This window comes from Chrysochloris asiatica, unplaced genomic scaffold (genome assembly GCF_000296735.1).
Source record: "Chrysochloris asiatica unplaced genomic scaffold, ChrAsi1.0 scaffold00138, whole genome shotgun sequence".
Lineage (NCBI taxonomy): Eukaryota > Metazoa > Chordata > Mammalia > Afrosoricida > Chrysochloridae > Chrysochloris > Chrysochloris asiatica.
The window spans coordinates 8,969,786-8,983,647 of NW_006408656.1; the positions used below are offsets into that span (position 1 = coordinate 8,969,786).

At 40.0% G+C, this 13,862-nt stretch overlaps 1 protein-coding gene across 1 annotated transcript in view; it reads left to right on the plus strand.

Moving 5' to 3' along the window:
• Positions 1 to 2,698, plus strand: part of KANSL2 (KAT8 regulatory NSL complex subunit 2) — a 16,350-nt gene extending 13,652 nt beyond the window's left edge. Inside the window, exons 8-9 of the mRNA XM_006870107.1 lie at positions 1,653 to 1,772; positions 2,567 to 2,698. Of these exons, the coding sequence (XP_006870169.1) occupies positions 1,653 to 1,772; positions 2,567 to 2,698 (252 nt within the window). The remainder of the gene's footprint in view (positions 1 to 1,652; positions 1,773 to 2,566) is intronic.
• Positions 2,699 to 13,862: the final 11,164 nt, after the last annotated feature.

The window sequence follows — 13,862 nt, forward strand, 5'->3', positions numbered from 1 at the left end:
GTATTCTTTGGTAGATTAATTTTTTTTTTTTTTTTTTAGTAGATTAATTTTTGGGTCTCAGATTTTTCCCATTTAAGTTCATGGTAAGAGCTGCTTTGTTAAATGCTATTTTGTCTTATTTATTGGAAAGCTTTACTTTTGCATAGTGAGGAAAACCTATAGTATAGAAGTTTTCAGACATGCCTGAGGAGGACATTAGGTGGAGCTACTGGTGTGGATTGTGGCGCTGTGGGTTAATTCAGTTTCAACCATAAGGTCAGCAGTTCAAGCTCACCAGCTGCTCCTTGGAAACCCTATACAGCAGGGTCGTTATGAGTTGGAACCAGTTGTTATTGTGAAGATATTGTGGTTCTCATGTGTTTATTTTTGTAGTTGCTGTTAAAGTGCCATCAAATCAGTTCTGACTCATAGTGATCCTCTTTAGAGTTTCTAAGGAGTAGCAAGCTGTTGGGTTTGAGCCACCTACCTTGTAGTTCAAACTGACTTAGTAAAGGTCCAGTGCATTATTCTGCAGTGCAACACCAGGGAAAGGATACTGAACTCTTAAGACTTTAGAAACAGAACTGAGCTCAAGAAAGTAGGTTAATGGACATGTAACCTCTATCAAGTAGAGTAGGCTCAGGGTGTTTTTAATTCTTGGGAGAGTTTAGGCTCTTAAAAAGCAGTGGCATAAAAGTTTGATTCTTAGTGTGAGCTTTTATAGTGCTTTAGGCCCTGAATCAAGACCAGTGGTTTGCTGTAGCTATTGGTTTCAAACAGGATCCAAGAGCAGTGTCTTTCTGTGGTCTGTTGGCTATTCAGTACTCCAGTGGGGAATGGCCAGTGCAGTTGGAAGAAACATGTAGAATATAATGCCATTTATTTATTTTAATAATTAGTAGACTTTATTTTTTAGAGCAGTTTTAATTTTACAGAAAAATTGAGCCGAGTGTACATACAGCAAGTTCTCATATACCTTCTTTATTTTGTACTACATTAGGTTGAAGATCAGCACTCTTTGGAGATAGGGACTTAACCAAAATAGTATTTTCTGTTTTCTATCCATTCATAGGAACTTTTGAGTTTTATGTCGTACTTTTCTCGCTGTCTTATAGCTTGCTGTGTGGCTCTTCTGGCATTAATTTCATTGTCCAATATCTTTAAGTACTTTCATTTCCTAATATTGGCAGTTATGCTGATTGTCCAAAGTAGAGTCACCTGGAGTAGCAGTGCAAGTTAGCGTCTTGATTTTCAATTTAGCTGTTTGTTCCATTTGGCCATTAATATGCTGTCTTTGTTAAGGTGGAGAAATCTTTTGTATAACTTATTAGCAGTTCATTAGAAAAGAAAGTAATTACTGTTTAAATGAACTATTTTCGCTGGTGAGTCTTAAATGTTGGTTACAGTTAGCCTTGGTGGAAATAGCATCTTTTAAAAGCTATTATAGTAGTATGTGCTGAGCTTTATACTTGGCAACAAAAATTTCAGTGCTTCTGAATCTTTTTCTATTTGTTGGACAGTGAGAATTTTTTGTGTTAAAGGAAGGCAAGATGAGGGAAGGGTGGAGGATGGAAGGGCATTGTGATTTTTTGAAAAAAAAAAAAAAAAATTTGCATTCCTAGCTAATTGTTTCCCTTGGTATTGCTGATAGGTGTTTCTCTCTCTTTTCCTAGGACTTGGATGTTGTGGGTGATGGAATGCAGTGTCCTCCTTCACCCTTGCTTTTTGATCCTTCATTAACGCTTGAAGATAATTCAATCAAAGAAATTGCCGAAGGTCCAGCGGATATATTGGCAAGTGAAGAACAACCCTAGCCAGACTTCCCTCATGTAGTGACCCAGCCAGGCAGAGGGCACCCTGCTGGCTAAAATGAACTCTCAGGGAGTGAGGGTGTCATCACAAGTAGAGTATAAAGATGCCCCAGATCCCAGATGTCTTTCGCTCAGTGATACCATATAAGGAAGGTACTTTAAAAAAAAATGCATTTTTCTGCCCCTGAATGCCCTTGTATCTTCAGTTCTCCAAATGGGCCCTTAGAATAACTTGTGGTCTCTGTTCCCCCCAATGCCACAGAATAGTACATAATTTATTTAGTTAATTAGAAAAAGTTAAGGCAAGGGATTTAGGTAAATTGTTTAAGGGGAAGGTTAACACTAGAATTGTTACTGTAGAATAAGTGCAAGTTGTGTGGTTTAGCTCCTTTCTCTGAGCCTTTTAAGATAGGATGCCTGTTGCAGGCCCTAACTGAAGACCAGCAGTTACATGTAATAGCTGATGGTTTCAAGCAGAGGCCCAAAGGACTGTCTTCCTGTGGTCTTTTGGCTGTTCTGGAACTTCCGCAGAACATGGCCATTTCATTTGGAAGAAACAACCCACAGCTCTTCCTCTCATTGGGAGAGCCTCATGAATGCTACAAGTAATGCGTTCTGACTCTGAGGGACTGGGATAGCTAACTATGGGCAACTCTCCTGAGTTACTTTACTTCTGTTGTTTTGCTGCAGTCACAAATAGGCTTTGCTGAGGCAGTTTTATGCTTCAAATTGCAATGAATGAATTTGTAATGAAGTACCCTTGTTTCTTTTAACAGGGCCAGATGCCGATGGATGTAGATGGATGCAGATCCCAGGGATCTCGAAATTCTGAGAAAGCCTCTGTACTATTGCCTCAGAGTGGAGTGGCTACTGCAAATGGGAAAGCAGAACCCACTTCTATCAGTTGATAGTTTGTTTGGAAACCATTTGACTTTGGCAGATTTAAATTTCCCATTTTCCAAACAAGTATTTCTGACCATCTTTGACTAAACTAGGGCAACTTTGTTTTACTTCTGGGTTATTAAGTACTATAGTCAAATCAGATTTTGGAGGAATAGACTAATACTGACTGAAAGTTGTGGGTTTCTTTTCACTCTGGGCAACAAAGAGAAGGATAGGTGATTTCTCATGGATCTGCTGGATTGAGTAAGAATTGAAAGAGACATCTATGTAATGGTTCCCAAGTCATGAATAGGAACCTATATACGTGATTACGTGGGAAGTGTATGTTTGAGTGGTGCCCTAGAATATGGATGGATTCAGTATCTGGTATCTCTATCCAACAAGCTGTGTTGTAACCTTTTCTTACTTGTCATGTAATTGAGCAATTTGAAGCCCCCCCCCCCCCCCAATGAACTCTGATCTATGATCTGTAGGAGAAAATAACCCACAGGACTGGACCCCCTCTAACCAGTTTTTTGCTTCTAACCTATGTAAATTTCTGTAGTGGCTATCATATGTAAGATATATAAAAATCTATTGTATACAGTTTCTGTTAAATGTTAAAATACTATGAAAATGTAAAACAATCACGAATTGAACATGTGTTTTGTTGTTTGAGTGGTTTTTTTTTTTTTTTCGGGGGGGAGGTGGTGTCTTAGGAAGCTGTTTCTGATGGGAAAGGTGAAAACAAGACAGATAAACTTCTATCCCAAGAAAAGACATTTGGTGACTTACTTTGGTTTGGAGGATAAGGTTAAAAACCTTCCAGTAATGGAGAAGAACGGGACTTCTATTAAAGACTTACGAGTTTCAGGTATCTTTCCTCTTTTAACCTTTCTGTTCCTCCCCAAACCTACTGTACAATTAATGTCTAGTTGTCATCTCAGAAGTCTTCAGTGGTAGGATTATACATAAAACATTCAGAGAGTAGGTATAAATTGTTGGCATAAAACTTCAAGATCGATTTGATGCTGAATTTGTAGCTCAGCTGGATCTTGCTGTGTACTCTGGACTTCTGAGTCTAAATAGCCTAAAGTTTGAGTAGCACAAAATAACTTCAGAGGATCAAAGTAAGACCACTGCTGCTTCTCCCTTTGCTTATGGATCAATATATTCCTACTGCAACATAAATCTATATAGAGGTATTTGATTTGATGGGTATGCTATATGCCCTGAAGGGTGGCATCCCATTCTTGCAAAGTATTTTCTCCCATCTAATGTTTTCAGCTGGCCTTTAGTAGGTCCAGTGTTTTTTTTTGAGCTAACTGCTTATGTGATAGGTCTAGTGAATCTCTGCTTAACTGAAGTGAATGCCCTGTTCTGGTGCTGTATTATATGGAATTTCATATCTGTGATGCTAGCTAAGGGAGTGAAGGCAGGAAAGGTAAAACCCATACCCATAAATTCCCTGTTGACTCTACTCATATGGAAGGGTTGCTACCAAGAAACTGCTGGTTGGTGTCCTTGAGGAATTGTGCTATATTGTTGAAGGGAGTGGTAACTAGATGGGTTGGTATGTAGGGACTTGACTTCTTACATTTATGTTGCATGTCTGGCTCTTGGCAGGCATTGGATTTGTAACATGGTTTAGGTGTTTGTCTTTTCTTCAGAAAGACAAGTACATGATTTATTCAGTTAACTAGAAAAGTTAAGACAGGGAATTTAGGTTTATTGTTTAAGGGGAAGGTTAACAATAGAATTGTTCTTGTAAAATAAGGGCAAGTAGTACCTCCTAACTACTTTCCCAGTCTCAAGTTTTGCCCCTTGATCCATACTGCGGACAGAATGACCTTTCTGAAACAACCTTAATGCTCTCACTGTTGATGTCGACCCCTTTATATTAACTAAAGATGCATTCATGTCTGTGTCTGTGTATCTTTACACCTGTACCTGTACTTGTTCTCCGGATGGAGTGTGACACAGCTGTCTCAGTTTAGTCCTTTGCATTGCCATTTCCATTGAGTCTTGCAGTCCATGGATATGATACATCTTTCCATATAGACCTTTAATTTTTCTCTCAAAGTTTTATATTTTCCCTCAAAGTGGTTTTCACATGATTTGTTGGAGTAATTGCTGTATACTTTTTAAAAAACATAAATTGCTTTAATCTTTATTACTGGTTAATGAAAATAGATTTGATTTCTGTATGTTGATATCATTTTTGCAGAGTTCTATTAGTCTAATGATTTATTTGTAGATTCTTTTGCATCTTCTAAGTACATAACCATATCATCCATAAATAATAACTTTTATTTCTAATTAAACCTTTTATTTCTTTTTCTTTAATATATTGGCTTGAACTTCTAGTACAGTATTGAATAAAAGTGGTTAATAGAGGGAAAACTTGATCTATATCAATGGATGCAGTAGCTCAAAAGATGGAACAAATCTTTACAGCAAGGATCATCCCACCCCATCCATACACAGAGTAGACAGGGATGGGCAACTTGGACATTGGCTGCCCAAAATGGGGGTAGGTGGGGCTTCAAAGGCAAGAAGTGACTGGTTTACAAGCTTTCAAGAGTGAATCGAGATCCAGAGGGTGTGGAGGAAGATAGTCTTCACTGAGTAGTATCCAATCTGTCTAGGCAGGGCTGATGAAAGGAAATGTAGGTCAAATTCATCAAATTGTATCAGATTACTCTTTTTTTCTTCTTTCTTCTAGTTGAGTTCTGATCATCCACTCATTGAAGCCAGGTCAAGTGGGTATTTGTAAGTGTGGGTGTTCTTGTGCATAGGCCATCTCTTCTTATCAGCTGGACACTAAACTCTCCACTCTAGTCCTCTGTGGCTGTGTCACTGACTCTGGGCCCAGGAGTCCCCAGGTCTTGCCACACTGCTGGCCAACCAGGTTTCCACCAGGGTTCAAAGGAGTCTATTGAACATTGTAGGGCTTAGCTCGCAGCTTCATTGCTGTTTTTCCCTCACTTCCCCTTATCAGTGATGAACGTGGCCACCAATCAGAATGTGTATTCCCATAGAGTCTTAGTCTTGGAAGGGGGTTTGCTCTGAGGTGACCCGACCACTTGGCCTTGATGTCTCCTGGGTGAGCAACTTGCTTGTTCTTGTAGTAGTCAGTCGGTCTGCCTATAGTGTTTTGTACATTTCCTGTCAGTCTTTTCTTCCAAGAAGTATATTCTGTTCTAGCCACTCCAGGCTGGTCTGCTTGTCTTTTCAAATGGAAATTTCCCTCCTTTGAAGATTCTGGATGCTGTTCAGGATTCCACCTATGGTCTTTCGTAATGCAGAGGCTCTCTGCAGGAAGTCTCCTTCACTGGGCCGTTGTAGCCCCATTTTAGGTATACCAAAGGAGCTCTGGTAGTGTAGTGGTTACGAATCGGGCTGCGAACATTAAGGTCAGTAGTTCGAAAATACCAACTGTTCTGCGGGAGTAGATGAGGCTTTCTGCACCCATAAAGATTTACAGCCTTGGAAACCCTATACAGGGTTGCTAAACCAACTCCATAGCACATAACAACAACAATTAGTTATAGGCAGAAGATGGACTTATAAGCTTTCTATGGTGATATTTCTGGCTATTCCTTTCTCTCCCCCTCAAGTGTCTATTTTATAATGGAATGCCAGGAAAACCAAGATTCAGAAAATGATTGATGCCTTTGGGTTATGGTGTTAGTGAAGACAGAAGGACAAATCTGTCTTGGATGAAGTACAGTCAGAATACTTAGAAACAAGGATGGCAAGACTTTGTATCATGTACTTTGGACATATTGTTAGGAGGGACCAGCCTCTGGAGAAGATCATCATTGTTGGTAAAGTAGTGGGTCAGTGGCAAAGAGGAAGACCCTCAACAAGGTGTAATGAGACCCTGGCTGCAACAATGGACTGAAACAATGATTGTGAGGATGATTAGTATGATGGCCCAGGACCGGGCAGTGTTTCATGCCATGTAGGGTTGCTATGAGTAGGAAATGACACCTAACCAGAAGTATGCAATAATGCTTATTTATTAAATAAATGCATCAGGAATCTATCAGCTAGCCAATTAGTTAATCACTTCATAGTCTATTCCCCAGCCTTATCTCCCACCCAATTATCCATTTTTGCCATATACACTTAACTTTTGCTTTGTATCTCCAGGTACATGCGAGAGGTGGAGAGGTGGTGGAGGATAAATTCTAGGAAGGGAAGCTAGAAAATCGATAGTTGGGGCTGATAAAAAAGAGTAGATTTAGAATAGGAGAAAATGTGAAATCCAAGGGAAATTGTAATAGTTCAATGTGCTTTTACTAATAAGATGATGACTGAAATTCTTGTTTCTTGCACCTTTGTCATTACCTTAGCTTACCAGGTAGTGCAATGGATTAAGTGTTGAACTACTAAGTACAAGGTTGGTGGTTCAAACCTACCTTGCTATTCCTCTGGAGAAAGATGAGGCTGACTGCTCCTGTACAGATTTATAGTCTTGGGAGCAGTTCTACTTTGTCCAATAGGATTGCTGTAAGTCAGAATTGACTCAATGATAGTGGGTTAGTAATTTTTATTTTGCAGCCTTCATTTATACATTCTGCATACAATTCCCTTGTGACACTAGTAGCATTATCCTTACACGAACCTAGACGATCTGGGCTATTTTTTGGCAAAGACAAGAGGGTAGGGGAAAGATGGAGGGATGGTAGGATATAGGAGATTGTTTTACTATGCTCCAGAGACCTGGACTAAAATGTAGATGAAACAAAGATGCCAACAAACAAAGTAGTTAGGTCAGCCTCTGGGTATGTCCAAGGAAATATCTTCTGGGCCATGAGATGAGGGGGTTATTTTGAGGAGAAGCAGCAGGAAAAATTTATATTATAGATGAACTAATCCCTGGTGGGGAGATAGGCGAACCAGGCAGGAATTACAGGTCAGAGGGTGCAAAGATGATAAAAGCATTCTGGGGAACGGGAGCAACTCTGAATTACTGAAGTACTCTGCCGGGAAGTGAAATTGGAGAGATTGCTGGATTGGAGAGAGGGTCTCTAGGAGAGACAGAAAGGATGTGTGGCTGTATGAGTTCATACTCAGAATTTGCCAAATGATAGTCATACCTTGGGACTTCAGCTGCGGGTCAGTTCACACTTGGAGATGACGTTGGCCACATAAACTGCAAAGAAGCAGCTTGAAGAGGGAGATTCATTTCTGTAGCTGGTGGAGCCTGACACTAGCACATTCAGGAACTGCTTTCTCTCTCTCTTTTTAAAACTTTTTATTGTGAATTGAGTGAAGGTTTGCAGACAAGATCAACTTTACATTCATCAAATATTGCACTTTGTTTCATCTCAATGATTATAACCCCCTCCATGCAACAAGTTTTCCTGCTTTCTCCCTGTGGTTCCTATTTGCATTCCACACACCTTCCTATCCCTTCTCAACTTTGTCCTTAGGAAAATGCTGCCCTTTTGATTTTGAATGATTGACCATTCTATGGTGAGCATACCTTGCTAGTGTTATCCCTTGACCCAATCTACCCATCTATTGCTTGGCTGAAAATTGGGCCATAAGGGTGAGTTCCTTTCCAGACCTGAAGAGCAATTGAAGGGTATAGTCTCAGGTTCCTTTAGTCTCTTTCTGACAAGTAAACCCAGATTTTTAAAAAAATTAAATAATTTTGAGTTTTGTTTCATATTTTTGCCCCCACTCTATCTGGGACCCTCTTAATATGATTCCTCTCAGGTAGGTTGGTAGTGGCAGCCAGGCACCGTCTAGTTCTGGTCTCAGAGTCCTGGAGACTGATGGTCACATGTTTCATTAGTCCATTGGACTGATTGATTCCAAACATCTTCAATTCTCATCACTCTTCTTTCTTCTGAACATGGAGAAAACAATAGCTGCATCTTAGCCACTCATGATCTTCATGATCTCAGACACTACTCACCCAAGCAGGATATAGAACATTATCTATGTGGACTATGTTATGCCAATTGGCCATGGTGTCCCCTGAGACAGTTGGACCCTACTATCTCTTATACATTCTGGGCACAAAGGATTTTTCTGAGTAGGTTATGATTCTGGCTTCTGTGGCAGGAAGAAGGACTGACTGCCTTAGGCTAATTCCAAAAACTGGTCTAACTAGTGTGAGTTTCTGGGAAAGGGATGGAACCAAGAATTGTACTAGGAATAAAGCCCTTGGGGCTCTGGATTTAGGCAAAGGCATGGAAGGGGCAAGAGGTGGGGAGAGAAAGGAGATAGTAAAAGTTTATGCTTTTGTTGAAAAGTCCTCAGATTTGACCCATTAATTGTGGTTGACTGAAAGTATTTTTCCATTTGATCTAGTGAGGGATCTGAGAGGGGGACATTGAGTTTGAAAGGATTGACTCTATCATCTGTAATCAAGAAAGCATAGGTTGCATAGGAGATCATCAGAACCTAAGTTCATAATATCTCTTTCTGAAAGAAGTAATTAGAGCCAGCTCCTGAACTGTACTTGAATTTCCACTAATATCTGTCATAAGTGGTCATCAAGCATCTGTTGAGATAATCCAGTGATGAGAAAATTTGTCCTCCTGAGGCCCACCATTCTGTTCTCTGAAATGTCTATTCATTGTTTTTTCTTGCTCTTGAACACATTCTGAGAGCCGAGTATGATGTTAACTACTTCATTTGATCCCCCCTCCCTCCAATTATAGGGTTTAAAATCAAATGATGTATTAAGCAAATCTGCACAAGACCTCTTTAAAGTGTTCAAGATCAAAGATAATCAGTTTGAGGACTAAAGTGTGCCTGACTCAAGCCATGGTATTTTCATATGCATATGAAAGTTGGACAATGAATAAGGAAAACCATAGAAGAATTGATACATTTGTGTTATGGTGCTAGAAGAGAATATAGAAAGTACCATGGACTGCCAAAAGAACAAACACATTTGTGTTGGAAGAAATATAAGCAGAATGTTCCTTAGAAGCTAGGTTGGGGCGATTTCATCTCACATACTTCGGATGTTTTATTAAGAGGGACATGCCTGGTAAGGTCGAGAGTCAGAGGAAGATTTTCAATTAGGTGGATTGACACAATGGCTGCAAAAATGGGCCAAACATACGATTGTGAGTGTGACACAGGACTGGACAGTGTTTCATGCTGCTGTACATAGGAGTTTCATCTGACTCAACAGCACTTAATAGTAACATTATTTTTATTAAGTCAATGCATAGAAAAAGAAGTAGCTAAAGATGTAGGGCTTAAGGATAAATGAAGACATGATAAAAATTAAACCAGGGGACTTCCTCTATAGAAATATATTCCTCAAGAATTGCGTGATTGCTGGAATTCATCTCTAAGTGGCGCCAAGCTTTTTAGATGTATTTCAAGAGAAATCTTCACCTGAGATTTCCTTCCGTGTGGCGAGAGATCCATTAGAAAAATAATTATGGTCTATCGCTTGTATGTTATTTACTCTGCCAATGGAGACAGAGAAAAGAGACTTTGGCTGGTGACTTTGGGACTAAGGAGAGTCATAGTATAGCCCTTTCTCCTTTCCCCCAGCATGCATTGTGTCTGCTTTTCTAGCTTCAAGCTGGATAGGTGTCAAGAATATTAAGAATGCCTGAGGAGGTCTAACATTTCCAGTGACTGGGTGTCTAAAAAAGTTCACATGTTCACAGGTATAATCTACATTCTCCAATATTAATTTATCAGATAAAGATGTAACAAATTATTTTATCTTTTACCTATTCCGTTCTAAATTTGAGGGAGAAATATCAGGTCTATTCATAAAAGTCCTCATTATTTCACCCCTCATAGGCAGAGTTGGTTTGAATCACAAGTTGGTGGTTCAAACTCACCAGCTGCTCCTTGGAAACTCTGTACAGGGTCGCTATGAGTTGAAACCAACTCAATGGCACTTAACAACAACAAAGAGGCAAAATAAAAATTTCAAAATGTGGGATTCCAGCAAGATGGTAGACTAGACAGACATGCTATACAGAACCTCTACAATAAAGATATGGGAGATCAAATGACACAGACACAGCGGACAATCCAGGAACCCTGAGCTTCAGAGGAAAGGTTAGAGAAATAAGCTGGATACCTACTGTGAGGACAAGCTGAGCAGGGGAGCAAAAGAAGGAGATTGACTGGTGAACGAACTGCCAGCCAGATGCAGTGAGGCATCTTGAACTTTTGCAAGCAGCTTTGGACAGACAGATGGCAACCTGACAGTGTAGACTCACGTGGGTGTCAGAAAAAGTGCAATTCCTTCTTGTTCCCCACACTTCCCTGAGTAACAAAGATGAGGTCGGTCCTGCTAACGTCATCTATCCCTAGTGCAGACCCTGTTTTCTGGGAGCTTGGAAGAGTGGAGTTTGAGCCAATGTGAAGCGGATGTCTGCTGTGCCGCTTTGGCGCCTGGATTCAGGTGGACTCTGCTTCAGATCTATAGAACCCACAGATCCTCCAGATCAGAATTTGACTAGCAGGAATCTTCATAGTTAGCCACTCTGACCACACGGAAACTAGCCACCTAAAAGGCCTTCATGAGCTACTAGATTGGTGCCCTGAAGATAGACAACACCTGGGCCTATAGGAACTCCATCAGCTATCACGTCTCTCCTCCACCCATCCAAGAGTTCCTAGCTTTCTCCTCTCTGGGTCCAACAATTGCACTGTTTGTTTTTTTTTGCTTATCTTTCATTTTGTTATTTCATAGTTTTTGTTGGTTTATTCTTTCTTTATTTTTAAGTTTTTATTGTGAATTGAGTGGAAGTTTACAGACAAGACCATGTGTTTTACAGTCAACAAATCCTACACTTTGTTTCATCTCAATGATTGCAATTCCCTTCATGCAACAACAGCTGTCCTGCTTCCTCGCTCTGCTTCCTCTTTCCATTCCACCCACCTTCCTATATCTTCTCAACTTTGTCCTTACATAATTGTTGTTCTTTTGATTCGGAATGACCATTCCATGGTGATGCCCTACTAGTGTTGTTGCTGAAAATTGGGCCATGAGGGTGAATTCCTTTCCAGACCTGCAGGATGATCAAGGGCCATAGTCTCGGTTCCTCCGCTCTCTTCCTGACAAGTTAACCCTGTCTTTTTAAAATAATTTTGAGTTTTGGTCCACAGTTTCTCCCACTCTATTCACGACTCTCTAATGTGATCCCTTTGAGAGCAGTTGTTAGTGGTAGCCAGACACTGCCTAGTTCTTCTGGTCTTAGAGTGGAGACTGATGGTCACATGTTCCATTAGTCCATTGCACTAACTGATTCCAAGCCTCTTCAATTATCATTATTTTTGCCTCTTCAATTCTTGTCACTCTTCTTTCTTCTCTACATAGAGACTGTAGTCTTGAGCCCCCGCACCAGCAAATTAGTCCCTAAAAGTGTTTGGCAATGTTTAAGAAGTTTTGCATAATTTTGCTTCCTGTATGGCCCGCCACACTCATTGATATATTTGTAGCAAAGTTGAACACACATCCTTTGTCAAACTTAAAAAAAAAACAAAACTTTTATATTATGAATTGAGTGAAGGCTTACCAACAAGATTATCAGTTTTACATTCACCAAATCCTATACTTTGTTTCATCTCAATGATTACAATTCCCTCAATACAACAACAGGCATCCCGCTTCCTCCCTGTGTGGTCCTATCTACATTCCACTCATCTTCTCATCCCTTCTCAACTTTGTCCTTAGGAAAACGTTGCACTTTTGATTTTGAATAGTTGACCATTACATGGTAAGCATATTTTGCTAGTATTGTTGTCCCCTATGGCCAAACTTCGTCTCTCATACTTCGGACATATTGTCAGGAGGGACCAGTCACTGGAGAAGGAAATCATGTTTGGTAAGGTGGAGGGTCAGAAAAAATGGGGAAGACCCCCAACGAGATGGATTGGCCAAGTGGCATCATCGATGGACTCAAGTGTGGCAACAGTAGTGAGGTTGGCCCAGGATTGGGCAGTGTTTCATTATGCTGTGCATAAGGTCGCTATGGGTTGGTATCGACTCGATGGCACCTAACAACAACAATCCCTATATACCTATCTACTGCTTGGCTGAAAATTGGGCCAAGAGGGCGAGTTCCTTTCTAGACCTGAAGGGTGGTTGAGGGCCATAGTCTCAGGTTCTTCCAGTCTCTTTCTGACAAGTAAACCCAGTCTGTTTAAAAAAATAATTTTGTATTTTCTTCCACAGTTTCTCCCACTCTATCTGAGACCCTCTAATGTGATCCCTTTCAGAGCATTTGGTAGTGGCAGCCAGACACTGTCTAGTTCTTCTGGTCTCAGAGTGTGGAGACTGATGTTCACTCGTTCCATTAGTTCATTGGACTAATTGATTCCAAGCATCTTCAATTCTTATCACTCTTCTTTCTTCCCCCACAGAGAGACCAATAGCTTCACCTTAAACAGCCACTCAGGAGCTTTCAAGATCCTAAATGCTATTCACCAAAGTAGGATGTAGAACATTGAACTATGTTATGTCATGGTGTCCCCTGACACTATGATCCTAAGCCTTCAGGCCCAGCAACTCATTGCCTTAAGATGTTTGATAATATCTAGCAAGTTTTCATCATTTTGCCTTCTGTATGCCCCACCATACAGATTCATAGTTGTGTTTGTAGGAAAGGTAAATACCCGGGCACAAATAAACTCTATCAAACTCATATATTTTTGGGATATATAAGTATTGTTGTTGTTGAGTTGGTTCCAACTCATAGTGACCCTGTGTAAGGTTTCTGAGGATCAACCGGTGAGTTTGAACTGCCTACCTTTCTGTTTAAACTGTCTTTTGATCAGTGCTTATCCTACAGCACCACACCAGGATTCCTATAGAATTGAATGAATAAATGAATGGATGAATAAATAAACAAATATCCTATACTTCCTTCCTTACCCAGTGGTTTGTTAATCCTTTCAAAGAACCAGTTTCTTGTCTTGTTGATTCTTTCTATTGTTTTTCTGTTGCTAATTCATTTATTTATGCTCTAATCTTTATTATTTATTTTTTTCCGGTGACTATAGGATTACTTTTCTGGTCTTTTTCTAATTGTTGGAGATATGTTAATGTTTTGATTTGGGTTCTTTCTTTCTTTTTTTTTGATGTGTGCATTTGTTGCTATAAATTGCCCTTGAAATACTGCTTTTGCTGTGTCCCAAAGGTTTTGGTATATTGTGTTTTCATTCATTGAGGAATTAAAA